The sequence below is a fragment of the Oppia nitens genome, unplaced genomic scaffold (genome assembly GCF_028296485.1).
Source record: "Oppia nitens isolate AA-2021 unplaced genomic scaffold, nextdenovo-longstitch-racon4-pilon3 scaffold22_pilon_pilon_pilon, whole genome shotgun sequence".
In the NCBI taxonomy this organism is placed as follows: domain Eukaryota; kingdom Metazoa; phylum Arthropoda; class Arachnida; order Sarcoptiformes; family Oppiidae; genus Oppia; species Oppia nitens.
The window spans coordinates 1,222,293-1,236,495 of NW_026533202.1; the positions used below are offsets into that span (position 1 = coordinate 1,222,293).

General features: G+C 20.7%; 1 protein-coding gene across 1 annotated transcript; it reads right to left on the reverse strand.

The window, feature by feature from the left end:
- Positions 1-498: 498 nt before the first annotated feature.
- LOC128953517 (zinc finger protein Noc-like) lies at positions 499-10,354 on the reverse strand. Its single transcript, XM_054299002.1, is given in 3 exon segments — positions 499-1,910; positions 1,912-2,546; positions 10,251-10,354. Coding segments are annotated over 3 exon segments (2,025 nt in total). The 5' UTR covers positions 10,314-10,354; the 3' UTR covers positions 499-583.
- Between the last annotated feature and the right edge of the window lie 3,849 nt (positions 10,355-14,203).

A 14,203-nucleotide genomic window follows, 5' to 3' on the forward strand; every position in this document is an offset into this window, starting at 1 on the left:
ATTATTATTTAAAGTCATAATAATAATAATATTATTATTATTTAAAATCATTTTTTTATTATTATTATTATTTAATTTAAATTTAAATATTTATTTTTTATATTAGTTTTATTTGTCATACGAAACGATAGAAAATAAATGAATTCAAAATTATTATTATTATTAGTTTTTTCAACAACAAAAAAAAATTTCGCAATAATAAAGTAAATTATAATTATTATAATAAGTCAGTAATAATAATAATATTAATAGTTTTGAATTCATAAAATAAATACATTCATTACATATCATATATATATATATATATATATATATATATATATTTATATACTGTATTTCGTAATATAAATTATTATTATTATTATAATTTTAATCAAACAAAAAAAATCAAACAAACAAAAAATACAGCATTAATAAGGATTTATAATATAATATATAGATATATATATATAAATTTATTTTAGCTTACAATACATACATACAATAGATAGTCAGTCCCTATCTATCTATCTATCTATCCATCTATTATACCCTATATATCCCTGATATACTGTATATCCCTTTCTCTCTCTCTCTCTAGAGCTTAGGGATGAACAGGTGGACCGATTCGTCCGGAATACAGTCCGTACGGGTAATACATACTCAGTGCGGCCGCCGCTGACGCCGACGAATGTTGCAGTGGATTACCGCCGCCGACGCCGCCGCCCAACTGGGGAACGCCAGCGGCTATGGAAGGCATTGAACCCAAACCGTGAATCACTGTCGGTTTGTACGGATGAAATCGGCTGCTCAGTGGCGACAAACTAGTCGGATATGTACGCCGCAGACCACCGCCGGCGGCTGAGGTCAACGATGTCGGCGTCGGTACCTGTAGTGCGCCGGCAGTCGAATAGTGCATATGTTGAGCGAGACTGGAGCTGAGCGACGACGCCGACGACGACAGTCCAAGACTAGGTATCATCGATGGCACAGTTGTGATGGCCGACGACGACGACGAGTCGACACTTCCGGTTGAAGCCGACGTATGTGTCCGCAAATGATTCAGTAGTTCCTCGGATGTCTGAAATCGTTTGCCGCAGTGCTGGTCACCGGCTATCCAATTGCAGACATTTGTATTGCTTTGGTGGTGGTGTTGGTGTTGTTGCTGCTGTTGTTGCTGTTGCTGTTGGTGGTGGTGATGGTGTTGTTGTTGTTGTTGTTGAGCGGCTGCAACAGCGGCCAGTCCCGGATGGTATAGACTCGGATACATTTGACTCAGACTGGGCAGTAGTGCCGGATTCAGTTTCGGATAGGCCAGCGACGACATCAGCCGCTGATGATCGCATTGATTGCATCCGTTCGGACACGTGGCCGGCGAACACGTGTTGGCCGCTGCGGCGGCAGCCGAAGCCAATAGGGCAGCATTTTGCAGGGCCGACAGCTGACAGGTGCCCGTACAGTACGGATCGCTACACATGGGCATCATTGGCTGGCCTCCGCCGACACTGTTGGCCACTTTCATGCGGCCGTAGACACTGAGCGGCGGATAGATTGACGGATAGGCTCCCGTCTTGTCCACTGTCAACGGCGGCGGCAAACCGTTTATCGACGGCGGACAGCAATTACTGCTTGAATASGGATTTGTTTTATACATTTGTTGTAACGATTGCAACGGTTCCTTATGTTTGCCGATACCGTCTAAACGCATGTCAGGCATACCTATTGACGTATAGCTCAGAGCACTTGATGTCGGTGTCGGCGTCCGACGTTTGGTACCGCCGTTTGGCGTACCGTTCGTTGACGACGACGTACTTTTCGGCGAATGTGACTCATGTTGTTTGTGTTGCATATGATGGCCACCGTTYTTGTGATGATGGCCACCATCCATATGGTTATTGTTGTTGTTGTTTAACGGCGTATTTTTACCGCTACCGGTGCCGCTGTTGTTGTTTGTTGTTCAACGGTGAGCTTCGGGAGTGATTACTGCCCACACTTTTCGGTGACCCAGACACTTTCATATATGAATTGGGTGTCCGTTTTCCACCGCCGCCGCCGCCGCCGATCATTAGATCATTGATATTATTATAGTCACTATTAATCAAATAATTATTATTATTTGTTGTCTTCTTGTTGTTACTGTTGTTGCTATTGTTTGATGAGATATCGTATGGTTTGAACGACAACTTAGCCGCCGATAATGACGCCGACGACGACGACATTCCCGACGGTGTCGGTGTCCGCGCCGTCGTTGTCATCGTCGATGCATTAATGGTATGATTGCTTAGACTATTGTTGCTATTGTTGTCATCGGTGTTCAGGCCATTGACTAAACTGTGTACCGACGATGWGGTGGACGACCCGCTGCCGCCGCCACCGCCACTGCCGTTACTTTTTTTCCGGTCACTACAACCACTACTACCGCTACCACTGCTACCACCGGAGCCGTGATTATTGTGATCGGATTTTTTTGTGTCCGACAATATCAACAGTTTATTGTTTGGTGAGTCCTGTCCTATACTGGAACAGGTCTTAGCCAACAAAACCAATGGACTTTTATTTGTGTCCAACTGTCCAAATGAAACAAAAAATAAAATAAAAAGTTAGTATTTTTTAATAGGAAATGTATTAAATATTTTTTTTTTGTATATTAAAATAAGATTCATATATATATATATATATATAAAATATTGTTGTTGTATAAGTAAAAAATAGTTTCAATATATATTGTGTGTGAAATCACAAAATTATTTTTAATAAATTTTTTTTAAATTATTTTTATTATTATTTATACTATAATATACAGTGTATATAATATATATTATAATTTATAATATTTAAAATAGTCAACAATTATTTCACAATATACCACTTTAATTAGCATTTTTTTTTGTTATGAAACAAATATATTAAACAAAAAAAAATATAATAAATAAATTACACATTTTTCTATGGGTGCTATCTATCATATATATATATATGAGCTGTTTTTGTGGTACATAATTATTAACACATTTTTAAGGCATAATTTTTATTTTGTATTATTAAATATTTAAATTTTATTTTAGTTTATAATTTATTTATTTTTTTTTTTTGGTTGTTGTTGTGAATGTTAAATATAATTATTTGGTGCAAATTATAATCATTATTATTATTATTGTTGAATAGAGATAATCATTTAAAAAAAACAAATTACATAAGCAATAATAATTATAATAATAATAAAATATATAAATAAATTATGGGGTAATAAACAACATTATGTTAGACACCTATCCAAACTGTATATCTATCTATCTGTCTGTGCGAAACCTCCCGGTGTCTCATAAAACACTCCGGGCTATTGTCATGTCATAACTTTAACAACAAAAAATTGTTGTCAAACACATTAGCTTTTAATATAATATATATATATACAGTACATACTGTATGTATAATTAGTTTTTTTTCATTTCGTCAAAAGTGAGAAAATAAAATACACACAAAAAATAACTAATTTTTCAAACAAAATAGCAACAAAAAAAATGCCATAAATTTTGTTTGCACTGTCATATCGTTGTTGTTGTTGATTGTATTGTAATTATATTTAGTTGTCATATATATATTTGAATTGTAAATTTATTTTTGTTAAAAAAAATAAAGTTTTTTTTTATTAGTAGTTTTATTATTTTTTTTTGAAATATAAAATACAAAACAATTTATTTACAATTTTATGTGTATATATTGTGTATATTTATTACCTATAATAAACATATAAATATATATATATTATTGATTGTGATAAATGTGTTTTGCATTAGTAATTTAATATATACAGCATATTATATATATATATAGTTAAAAAAAATATCATTATAATACTAACAATAACAAAATAATAATAATAAATTCAAACATATTATTATTATTATTTAAAGTAAATTGTGTTCAAATTATTCACATTTATATATTGGTTAACGACTTTTAAAAACTAATAGGTTTTTTTGTGACAACTAATTTGACAATTATGTTAAGTATAGTATATATATATTTTAAGTAAAGTATATTATTATTATATATTAGAGAGAAAGAGAGAGAGAGAGAGAGAGAAAAAAAATTATAGTTTTTTAAAATTTTATTATAAACTTATATATATATTTATCTATATATTTATCATTACATTATAGCTTATTATAGTGTTATTAGTTGTAAATTATAAATATAGATAATAACAATAATAATAAGTAATTTTAAATGTAATAAATACCCATAATATAGATTTAAAATTTCTATATATATACAGTATATATATATATATATATAAAGTCAATTTAAAATATCTGCACCTAATATAATGTGTTTTTAATTGTTTAATAGTGAGATAATAATAACTAACTAAATATAATAAAAATTATCTATAATTATACTAATAAATTAATTAGATCAACAATAATAATGCTATAATTATTTTGTGGTAAATTTAACAAAATAATAATAATACTATTAAACATATTTTATTTTTTGATAATAATAATTTTTTATATATAAAAAAAACATTATTATTATTATTATAGTTATTGTTATTAACAGTAATAACAATTATAATAATATGAAATAAATAATAGACAAATATATATATATATATATTATTTTAATAGTTTTATAGTTATAAATAAAATAATATAAAAAAAAACTTTATATAGTAGTATAAGATGAAAATAATTGTGTAATAAATTATTTATAGCATTTATTATAAGAAAAATAAACTTTTTTTTTTGTATTTACAATAAATAATATTAAAAATAAAATAATAATAATTTTAATTCACTTTAATGGTTATTATTATGGCTTTTTAATCCAATTTTTGAAAAATATATACAATAATAATAATAATAAATTATAATAATGTTATAATAATAATAATAATAATACAAATACCTTATTGAATCTAACAGTGCACCCACCCCTCCTCAACAACAACAATATATATATATATAATAAATTATTTTGTTAAGTAATAAATTATTTTAATTTATAGCCATATATATACAGTATATATATATATAAAGTTTATAATTTATTATTTGACAAAATTTATTGACAATATTTTTTTCTTTTATTTTTAAAAAAAAAATATTTTATTATAACTTTAACTTTTATACAGTATATTATATATTTATATATAATTTTTCATTACTTTTGTATATTTTTTATTTTATTTTAAGACACATTTTGTCGTCGGAGACAGTGATATATTACTGTTAAATACTATAAATTTTATATCATATATAAGTATATATATATATATATATAATATGATAGTTATAAATGTGTTGTGAATTTTGACAACAAAATACACAACAATAACAACAACTACAATAAAAATTGTTTAACAAAATAAAATTAATAACAATTTTTTCAGACATATATTATATATAACATATATATATACTGTATATTTGTTTTCAATTAATATTTTAAGTTTTTTTTTGTTTAAAATATTAGTTGAAATAATTAAGTTATTTATTTTATTTGTGACAATTAGCGTGATATAAATAATTATATTTAATAACAATAATAATTTTATTTTTTGTTTTATTTTGACAGACAATTAATAATAATAATAATAATTTTGTTTTGTTTTGTTAAATTATAAAAAAAATATAATGTATTTATGCTAATTAAATTGATTATAACTATATAATGATTATATAAAATAAATATAAAGGATTAATGATTAATAATATTTTTTTAAAAAATAAATTAAATAAATTATTTCAAAAAAATAATACTATTTTATTAGTTATTTCCTTTGGAAATATGATATATAGATAATGTGTTTATAGACTTGTTTTCCCTGTATATTATAAGTGTATAATTAATATTTTTAAAAAAAAAATTTGCAATAAAAAATTATTATTTATCAATAAGGAAAGTTATAATAATAATAATAATAATAATAATAAATAAATAAAATAAATGAAATAAAATTATTAACTAAATTGAAATCAGTATTAATCAGTAATTATTATTAAATATATTACAGTATTATTATTATTATTATTTAATATGATTTAATAACACTTTAACTGAAACCTCAAATTATCAAAACAATCAAACAAAATAAAAATTAATAATAAATTCCCATTTAATTGGATTTAAAATAATATAATAAACTTTTTTTTAATATTTATATTATATATTAGTTGTTATTATAGAAATTTAATTGAATATAATTTTCCCCTCTAAACACAAAAAATAATAATAATAATAAATAAATTGCATAATAACTTTCATATTTGAATTAAATCATTAAATAATATCTAAATAATAATAATTATTATTATACTATAATATACAACAACAACAACAACAACAAAATTGTGTGTTATTTTACTAATACATTATTTACTGACTGTTAATAACTATTAACATTAAATAAAAAATTATATATAATTTTTGTTGTTGTTGTCACAAAAAAATTATTTTTTTATATATAATTTATTGTGTTTTTTGCTGTTATTGTTGGTATCATTTATTATCACTTATTTTATCATTAGTATTGTATTATTGTTTTTTTGTTGTTGTTTTTGTTGCTGTGTTGGCAATTTGATAAGCCATTCATAATATATATATATATAAATATATTATAAATAATTTTAATAAATGTATAAATGCATGCAATCATTATCATTATGTTAAAATTGTATAACAATATATATATATATATATATATATATATATATATATATATATATGTATCTGTCATACAAATTAGACATATGTATTGAATTGAAATGATTTATTAYATATAAATCATTTTATATGCAATATGTTATATAATATATATATTGAAATCTATATGTATTATGAATACTGTATTCATATATTTGATAACAAAATTACTTTAATAATAATATACTTTATAWATATATATTGAAATGAATATAAAAAGTAAATATATGTTTGCAAAAAATACATGAAATAATATATACTGTATTTATACTTAATATTTATATATTATTATAATTTTTTTTTTGATTAATATATAATTTAAAATAATATATCTGTTACTACAGTATTATTAAAATTATATTATATATATATAAATATATTTAAAAAACAATATTTTGAAATTTTATAATTTAATTATAAATTGTATCTAATAGTAGAAATTTTTATAATAATACCTTAATATAAAAAATTTCAAATTTTTTTATTATTATTTAGTAATTATTAATGTCTAGACATATTTAGTAATAGTTATTTATTTATTTGTATAAATTAAGCATTTTAGTAATATATATGATAGAAATTTATAAAAAATTTATTGAATATCATTAAAATTGATAGATATATCAATAAATTTATATATATATATATAAATAGTTAGCTGTCTATTGTCTATTTGTACTGTATTTTGCAATATTATAAATTATATATATATATAAATAATTTATAAGTTTTTTTGTCAGTTAAAAAATAATTTTGTTGTTATATATTTGATATAAAAAGGAAACACATTTATCATTATAATTGTTATTATTATTATTATTATTATTATTATCACCGAAAAAAAAGTGTTTGAAAAGACAAATTATCGTTGTTTTTGTTGTTTAAAATATAATATATATATATATATATATACTGTATATATATATATAATAAATAATATAATAAAAAAAACAAAAATTTTTTAGTGAAACAGTTGTGAAATACGCATAAATTTTTTGTTTTGTTGTCAAAGAGTTATAAACACAATAAACACATAACAAAAGCGCACAAAAAATAATAATAACTAAAAACTAAAATAAAATAAAATAAATTACTTTTAACTTTATTATTATAATATAAATTATGGGGACATAATTGCAAACAAAATGTGTGTGTTTTATATATACAGTATTACTATTGTATTATATAATTTATTTTTTTTAAAACATATTTGTTACTATTATTTATATAATTATTATTTTTTTGATGTATTTATGTTTGTTTGAAATAAAAATAATATATATATATATTTATACATATAAATTATTTATTTTTTTGTATTACAATTTTATATGCTGTTTATATCAAAAGGTTTTTATTATCAAAAAAATTTTTCCCCAAAATATCTATTTATAAATAATAGTAATATATGTGAAATACTATATATATATATTGTTTATAAAAAAAACTTTCAATTCAATTGTCACTCAAATTTGATTGTGAATTCAATATGTATCTAACAAATTGTAAAAATAATAATTTTTAAAACTACAAAAAAAGTTTAAATTTATATATATATAATTATATATATATAATACAAACATATTTTCAAACAAAATTATAATTGATGAAATAGTAACATTAATAATAATAATAATAATTTTTTTGTATAAAAATTACAATACAAACTAAATTAACTATTAATAAAAAAAATATAACAATATATCAACAAAAAAAAAACAAAATATTTCAACACAAATATTTTAGTCAACATTTTTTTTGAAAGTAATATTTATTAAAATAATTCAATAACTATAATTAGGAAATAAATTTATAGTTAATATGATTTAATAATAATAATAATAATATATTTTTTTGAAAATAAAAATTAATTCTCAATGTTTGGTCATAAATAAAATATCACATTTTTTTTGCTGTGTAGACAAAAACAGTAATTCAAAAAAAACAAAATTAAAATAAAATATATTGAGATAATTAATTCAGAGAAAAAAAATTATTATTTCCACAAATTTTTTTTGAAACAATTTTTTACTACTACTACTACTACTACTACTACTAATAGAGAAAAAACATATAAATTACTTTTCATACTAAATATATTGTATTAAATTTATATAATATACCGATTTTATGTGTATGTATTTGTGTATATATGTGAATATGTATGTGTATGTGTATGTGTATGTGTATGTGTATGTGTATGTGTATGTGTATGTGTATGTGTATGTGTATGTGTATGTGTATGTGTATGTGTATGTGTATGTGTATGTGTATGTGTATGTGTATGTGTATGTGTATGTGTATGTGTATGTGTATGTGTATGTGTATGTGTATGTGTATGTGTATGTGTATGTGTATGTGTATGTGTATGTGTATGTGTATGTGTATGTGTATGTGTATGTGTATGTGTATGTGTATGTGTATGTGTATGTGTATGTGTATGTGTATGTGTATGTGTATGTGTATGTGTATGTGTATGTGTATGTGTATGTGTATGTGTATGTGTATGTGTATGTGTATGTGTATGTGTATGTGTATGTGACATGATATTTAGTAAATTTAAATATTAAAAGCAGAAAAAAATAAACTAAAACTAAACAAAAAAATATTTGGCACATGTAGTTGTCAGGCATCACCTAAACTATAGTTAAAGTACTATTACTAAAGAGATAGGACAGGGATCTGACATTTTTCAGCAAAAATATATATATACAGTATGTATGTAAAGTCTATGTGCTATCTCGTAGACATCAATGACATAACAGTACACACATATATAATATATATATATATATATTTAACATACATGTGCCACAAAAATATTTTTTTTTATTTTGTTTTGTTTGTTGCTGTCTATCCATTCAATTACACACACATAGACAGACACTCACTCAACATATATGACAAGTATTTTAATTTAAAAAAAAAATTATTTTATTTATTTATGAATATTTTAATAATAATAATAATAATTTGTTTCATTCAAATACATATACATATGTTAGATATCTATACCTATAATATTATATATATATAAACCTCAATAACCCTATCAAATCAATTATTATCTATCGGTTTAGGAAAAAAAATATTTCATTATTATTATGTGAATAACTTTGTTGTTATTTATTTTATTTTTATTGATATAATAAAAAAAATTTTTATATATACGATATTAAATACTAATAATTTATATTATTTACATAACTTAAAAAAAATAAGATTAAGTAAATAAAATCATAAATTATAATATTAATAAAATAAAAATACAAAAGTCATAAATTAATAATAATTATAATAAATATTTTATTTTATTATTGCAATATATTATATATTATACATATTAATGACTTTAATATTTATATATATTATAATATTCAACAACAATAAGTGTCTAATAATTTAAGGTATTATTTAATTTATTTTTTATTAATGAAAATATTTCAACAACAAAACAAAAATAACTTAATAATTAGTTTTTTAATATACAAATGTATGTCTTGAAAAAAATATATATTTAATATACAGATATATTAATTAAAAAAAAAATCTATACTTACAGTGGATGGCAGTGGCGATAGATAGTCAGGTCTAAGATATTGGTTAGCACTGGATGTCAACATTTTGACATAACTTTTCTTTGTTTTTTAGTCCAAATATATATCAATCAGTGAATAGTTATATCCAATAAAATAATAATAAAATAGTTATATATATGTAGACAATATATAACTATCTCAAACACCACAACACTATATATATATATATATATATAATGTATATATAATTTATTAAAGTAATCCGGGTATATATATATATTTCAATATATATATATATATATCAAAAATTATGTTAAATGTAGTATTTTATTATTATACACATATAAAACACGGTGGCACACAAAATTTGTTGTTGGGGGGGAACGGTAGGTATTTTTTCTACCCGCTCTCTCTCTCTCTACAGTTTAGTCACACTATTTTGTATTATATAGATATATATTTTTTTCACATACAGTATACAAAACAAATTGTTTGTTTAAAACTACTTTCAGTTTAAAACAAAAAGTGTTAAAACAAAACGATTAGTTATGAATGAATGTACAGTATGTGTGAGCACAGGTAGGTATAACTGATAGGTTGTGTGTGTGTGTAGTGATAAAGACACTGACACTTCCAATACATATACACTTTAGACTGAAATTTTTTCAAACAAATTACTAATACAAATAATACTGTATTAGTTGTTATGTATGTATGTGTTATCTCATCGACAGACTAACACCGACTGACTTGAACTAACTAACTGGTCGGTCGACTCTGAATGCGTGTGTGTATGAGTGAGTGATCCCTGAGCTGAGCTGAGAGAGTCTGTTAGGATCTACTATTACTACAAGTATACTACTTGTGCGCAGTGAGAGAGAGAGAGAGAGAGAGAGAGAGAGAGAGAGAGAGAGAGAGCTGTATATACGAGAACTGTAAGGTTTTTTGAGGGAACTGTATCTTAAAAAACTGGGGAAACGACAGCTCTCTGGCGGAACCGTCGATCCCTAAGCTGTCTCTCTATAATAATATCCAAGTGCTGCTCTGATCCTATTAAAAACAACAAACTACCGGGGTAAAATTATATCAATATACTGGTGTATATATATATATATATGTGTGTGTGTGTAAATGTATTATCTAATTAAAAACTAGTAGTTATTATTTAACCGTATTTAAGCACTAGTAGGTAAACCTATATTTTATAAACCTATTTATTAAACTCTATATATCAGTCATATATATATATAATACTAAAATATATTAATATTATTATTTATTTTATTATATATATATATATAAAATTTATATTAAATATATTATATATATATATATAAAATTTATATTATATATATTATATATATATATATTAAAATATATTGAAATTAATAAAATTTTAGAAATTAATTAATAAGTTTTGTATGATATATATATGCAATGTTTTATAGACAAAATGTTTTCTCATTATATATTATTAGACAAATTATTCAAACATTTGTTTAAATAATTATAATAATAATAATTTTTTGTTTGAAAAAATACTGTAAATTATTAATTTTATTATTATTAATATTATTAATATTCACATTGCGTTTCAAAATAAAATAAACTGAAATTTTTTTATATAATTATTATTTTACTATAATAATAATAATTTTCAAATAATTGATTGCTTTTAACTAATGTATACATTATATTTTTATTTTATTTTTTTTATTAAAAATTAAACTACTATATATTTAATATTAATTTATTTAAACTAAAATAATTATCAAATAATATATTTATATATAAATTTTTAATAATATTTAATATTACATATATAAATAAAATATTTTTTTTTTAAAAACATAATTATATAGTTTGCTTTTATAATAATTTATTATAATTATTAAAATATAATTTTTGTTATTAGCATATATATATATATATATATATATATATATATATATATATATATATAAAGTGAAAAACAATAATTAGCATAAATAGTTTGAAAAACTAATTAAATGGGAGTCACATTAATAATGATATTATTAATGATAATGATATCAATATATATATATATATATATATTAATAAAAAAATTCAATACAACTGATAATTATAATCATATTTATTTATAATAATAAATTAATTTAAAACTAATAATTAAAAAAAAGAAAAACAAAAATATATTATAATAAATTTTATGAGAATTTATATATATATATAATTATTATTATAATAAATTTCTCAATAATACTAATAAATTTATAATTATTTATTTATTTAAATTTAGTTTTCTTATTGTTTTATTAAGTTTTTATTTAGTAATACTTATTAAAATAAATTAAACCCTCAAATATTGTTATTATTGTATTATTATTATTAATTATATATTTTAATATAAAAAGTAATAGTAATTAATAAGTACACAAATATAATCAATTTTAATTTGCTAACTAAAAATTATTAATAAATTTTTATTAATATAATAATACATTAATACAAACATTGGCATTGAATTATAATTAATACTATAATACTACTAAATTAGTAGTACTAATATTATTAAATATATTTTTATTAATATTTATTTTTCAAATTAAAAATTCATAGATAATAAAAAACAACAACAATAATAATTAATGACTAAAATATGATAAATAAAATTATAAAAAAATTATTTTTTATTAAAAATTATTTTAATCAACACTATAATTACTTTAATTGTTTTTTTAAGGTATTTAATAATAATAATAAAATAATTAATTAATTATAATAACATTTATATCTTAAAATATAAAGTATATATATGTAAGTAAACTATATTTAGTTTTTAATTGAAAACACAAATTAACCAATAATTAATTTAAAAAATAATAATATTAATGTTTAATGTATTAATAATTTAATAAGTAATTAACATAATTTTTATTTGTAAACATGTGTTTTAAAATAAATTACTAAAATTAGTAGTTTTTTTTATTTATTTTTTTTTATTGTGAAATAAGTAATATATATTTTAGTTTATGTTTAAAATAATTTGTTAATAAAAATAATACTTATAGACGCCTATGAAATATAATTTTTAAGTTTTTATCAAATTTTTTTTAACTGTATATCCGGTTATATAAAGTTTAAAATAATAATTATTATATTTTAATTTAGATAAATAAATAAATATATCTCATATACTGTATATAATTATATCAATATTTATATATCAAACTTATGTCAAATAGCCGTTAATGTTGTAATAAATACAGTATTTAATTACACATAAAAAATTATTTTTAAAAAATATATTTTTGCTATTGAGTTCAATAAAAAAAACTATTTAAAAAAATTATTTATTTATTTTTAAATCCGGTATCAAATAACATAATTATTATTAACTTTTTTTGTAAATTTATTAAAAGTGTTAATAAATCATAACTAATGCTAAACGTCATAATTAATATTTAAGTTCATATATATATATAATAATTATGATTATTATAAATAAACATTAAATGAATTTTTTAATTTAATATAATTTACTAAATATGTTTTTAAATAAAATTTTTAATTTATATTAATTTTTTTTCATAAAAATATCTTAAATAAAGTCTAATATTAAATTATTGTGTTTACATTAATAATAATATAATAAATTTACAATAATTTTAGTTAAAAATATTTTATTAGACAAAAATTCATATGATATTAAATATTTTTTTATAAATGTTTATAATTTTTTTCCACATTATTTATAATTAATTGTCTAATTGTATTAATAGATAGAAATTTAATATTTAAACAAAAAATTGTGATTAACTGTTAGACAGTTAATCATTTGAGAAAATATTTATAATACAGTATTTTGTAAATAAATTAATAAATTATCTCTAAAAATATAGCTAAAAAAATATTATATAGCTAAATGATTTGCACAATAACTTATTTTTTATTTTTATTTGAATAATCAGTTATTATTTTTTTTATTATTA